Below are 3,270 nucleotides of genomic sequence, written 5' to 3' on the forward strand. Positions count from 1 at the left end.
TCACAAGCTTGGTGATCCATCTGCTCAGAACATCTTCAGCCAGATAGAAAAGGATGGGAGATAGAGGATCACCCTGCCTAACACCATGACAACAGTTGAAAAAACCCATATTTTGGCCACTGACATTAATAGGAAGCTTTGCATAATGCAGAATAGTGCTTATCCATTTGATAAAGGTTTCACTAAAACCAAAAGCCATTAAAGTATCAAGAAGGAACCCCTAATCCATAGTGTCAAAAGCTTTAGTTATGTCTAACTTGATTGCCAAGTTACCACCAAAAGTTTTATGCTCAAGAAGGTTAATTGCTTCAGAGGCAATGCATATGCAGTCCTTAATATTTCTGTCCTTGATGAAGCCTCTTTGATTGGGAGAAAAAATCCTAGCAGCAATAGAAGCTAATCTGTCAGCAAGAACCTTAGTGATGATTTTGAATTGGAAGTTAGCTAGAGCAATGGGTCTATAATCTTCAATCCTTTCAGCATTAGAAGGCTTAAGGATAAGAATTATAGAGTTAGAGTTCATATTAGGCATAACCCAACCATGCAAGAAGAATTGAGTGACAGAGTTGCACACATCCTTACTTACAATCTCCCAAAATTGTTGATAGAAGCAACCCCCAAAACAATCAGGGCCAGGGGCTCCCTCCCCATTGATAGAGAAAACAACTGACTTTATCTCCTCGCTAGTAGGAATACTAATTAGCATTGCATTTTCCTCATTGCCCACCAAGCTAGGAATAAAATTTTGAATAAGGGAATTAGGAACACATTTATTGTTTGAGGCAAATAAATCCTTGTAGAAGGTAAGAACATGGCTGCTTATTTCCTGCTAAGTAGTCAGAACCTCCTCACCCTTTTTCAGGATGGACATTGATTTAGTGGCATGCCTTATCTTCAGGATGGACATTGACTTTATCTCCTCGCTAGTAGGAATACTAATTAGCATTGCATTTTCCTCATTGCCCACCAAGCTAGGAATAACATTTTGAATAAGGGAATTAGGAACACATTTATTGTTTAAGGCAAATAAATCCTTTTAGAAGGTAAGAGTATGGCTGCTTATTTTCTGCTGAGTAGTCAGAACCTCCTCACCCTTTTTTAGGATATACTTTGATTTAGTGGCATGTCTTATCTTAGTGACCTTGTGAAACAAGCTTGTGTTTCTGTCACCATGGATATGCCAGTTCAGCCTAGATTTTTCCTACTAGAAATCCTCCTCAATTGTTAAAGCTTCCAGTAATTGGTTTTGAGCATGCAGATCCTGATCTAATAAGTGTGGATATAGACTAGAGGCATTGATACAACTTTGAATTATCTCAACATTGGCCAAAGCATTCTTGACTCTGAGAGGCACATTACCAAATATATTAGCATTCCAATCCTTTAGCTTAATCTTCAGATTTTTAAGCTTTTAAGATAGAATAAACATAGGACAACCAAGAACTGGGACACTCCAAGACTCCTCCACCAATATTTTGCAATCAGAGTGCCTATGCCACATTTTGTGAAATCTGAATTGAGATGATCTAAGGCTATCAGAAACTTCAGAATAAAACAGAATGTGACGGTGATCAGAAGCAACTCTAGGAAGAGTGCAACAAGCAACATGCTGCCAACTGGAAATCCAAGTATCATTGCATAAGCATCTATCCAGTCTTTTTTCAGTGAGAGCCTCCCCTTTCTCTTATTAGTCCAAGTGAAAGCAACCCCCCTGGTTGACAAGTGAGTCAATCTTGAGGTGTTAGTGAACTTTTGGAAATCCTCACAAGGGACTTTATCAGGCAGTCTAGCACTCCTACATTCATTTGAACCTAGAACTGCATTGAAGTCACCAATACAGCACCAAGGACCAGGGTGAGCAAGCATTAGAGACTGAATTTCCACCCAAAGAAACCTTCTTTGGAGATAGTGTGTTGAGCATATATGGCACTTATGAAAAAAGTCTTGTTGTTCCACAATATAGACAAGGAACATTGCTGATCCGAGATAGTGATCACTATAGGACTCAAATCCAAAGAGCAAAATCCCCATATACTAGGAAGGTTGGGTCCCCTGTCATTCATTACAAAGTGTCTGAGCTTTAAATCAGACCAAAACCGAGTATTTATTACATGCATAGTGACCTTAGGTTCAGCAATGAACAGAAAGTCTGGTTTATTGGACAAACAAAGCTTTTTTAAGACAAGCCTAGTTTTATTATTCACAATCCCTCTACAATTCCAATACAAAACCTTCATTGTGAGGCATTAATGTATACACCCCTACGGGTAAAGTGTACTTTTTCAAACATTTCTATTTAGCCTTTTTTTTAGATTTCGAAAGCACAGGAGAGAATTAACTCTCTTCAGTCTCTTCAATCACATCTTCCCAAAGTCTTCCAACAATTCTGGTTTCCTTGGTAGCAATCTGGTTGACCATTTCCTCACTTGCTTGGACAATGAATTCCTTAGAATCCCTTTGTTCATGAGTTGGAATGTTTCCATCTACTGTGTTATCCACCCTAGATGGAGTCTCCTCCTTAGAGGACGCTTGAGAGCCCTTAGAGGGAGACAAGACAATCTTCTCCAATTTGTCCAAATTTTCAACCTCTCTGATGTCAATCTCCAAATTGATCACCAACTCACTTTCCTTTACAGGAATCTCAGTTTGTGCAGATGCTGCAAGCTTCCTATGAGGCTTTGGGAGTTCCTCTGCCAAAACGTTTTTAGCATTTTTCCTGCAGTTTTAGGTTAAATGACATAGTTTGACACCCTAAGCAATAGTCAGGGAGATTCTCATACTCAAGGTAGACAAAAAAAGCCAATCCTTCCCTCTCTACTAGAATTGGATCAGGCAGGGATACTTTGAGATTTATGTCCATCAAAATTTTCGCAAAATGCCCAAAAGCTCTGCTGTTAGTAGCCTCATCCAAAGCAATTGGAGTGCCAATTCCCCCTATTGAGAAGATGATACGAGGGCTCCAGTATTCCTAAGGCAAACCACAGATTTTCACCCAACATTGTGAATGGGAAAATTTCTGAATGCTAGGATTGAAGTCAGGAGTCCATAAGAATAACCTCAAAAATCCAGGACGAAGGTTCCAGGTACCAGTGGCACAAATGGTTCTCATGTCCTCGACATTTGAAAATGAAAAATCATAATAACCCTTACCAAGAGAAATCATGATCCATTTACTTATCATGCTCCACAAACCTGTGAGCTTATCTTTGAGATCAAGGAACTTCGTTGGAGTATCTTCTTTGGAGAAGATGATTCTTCCATGAAGATGAT

The 3,270-nt window shown here is 39.2% G+C and overlaps 1 protein-coding gene across 1 annotated transcript; it reads right to left on the reverse strand.

Annotated features, from left to right (window-relative positions):
* Window positions 1–220: 220 nt before the first annotated feature.
* LOC109339968 lies at window positions 221–2,031 on the reverse strand. Its single transcript, XM_019577528.1, has 3 exons — window positions 1,438–2,031; window positions 1,206–1,393; window positions 221–731 (listed from the first exon to the last, which is right to left on the reverse strand). The coding sequence occupies exons 1-3, from the start codon at window positions 2,029–2,031 to the stop codon at window positions 221–223; spliced, it is 1,293 nt and encodes a 430-aa protein (XP_019433073.1).
* Between the last annotated feature and the right edge of the window lie 1,239 nt (window positions 2,032–3,270).

This window comes from Lupinus angustifolius, unplaced genomic scaffold (assembly GCF_001865875.1).
Source record: "Lupinus angustifolius cultivar Tanjil unplaced genomic scaffold, LupAngTanjil_v1.0 Scaffold_122_28, whole genome shotgun sequence".
Lineage (NCBI taxonomy): Eukaryota > Viridiplantae > Streptophyta > Magnoliopsida > Fabales > Fabaceae > Lupinus > Lupinus angustifolius.

Excerpts from the sequence above, each read along its gene's own strand:
- LOC109339968 (XM_019577528.1), bottom strand. The coding sequence starts at position 2,031 with ATGGGGATTTTGCTCTTTGGATTTGAGTCCTATAGTGATCACTATCTC. Across the intron at positions 1,394-1,437 it reads TTGGAGTGTCCCAGTTCTTG|ATTAAGCTAAAGGATTGGAA; the intron begins GTTGTCCTATGT and ends AAAAATCTGAAG. Across the intron at positions 732-1,205 it reads ACAATTGAGGAGGATTTCTA|CTTGGTGGGCAATGAGGAAA; the intron begins GTAGGAAAAATC and ends TTTTATTCCTAG.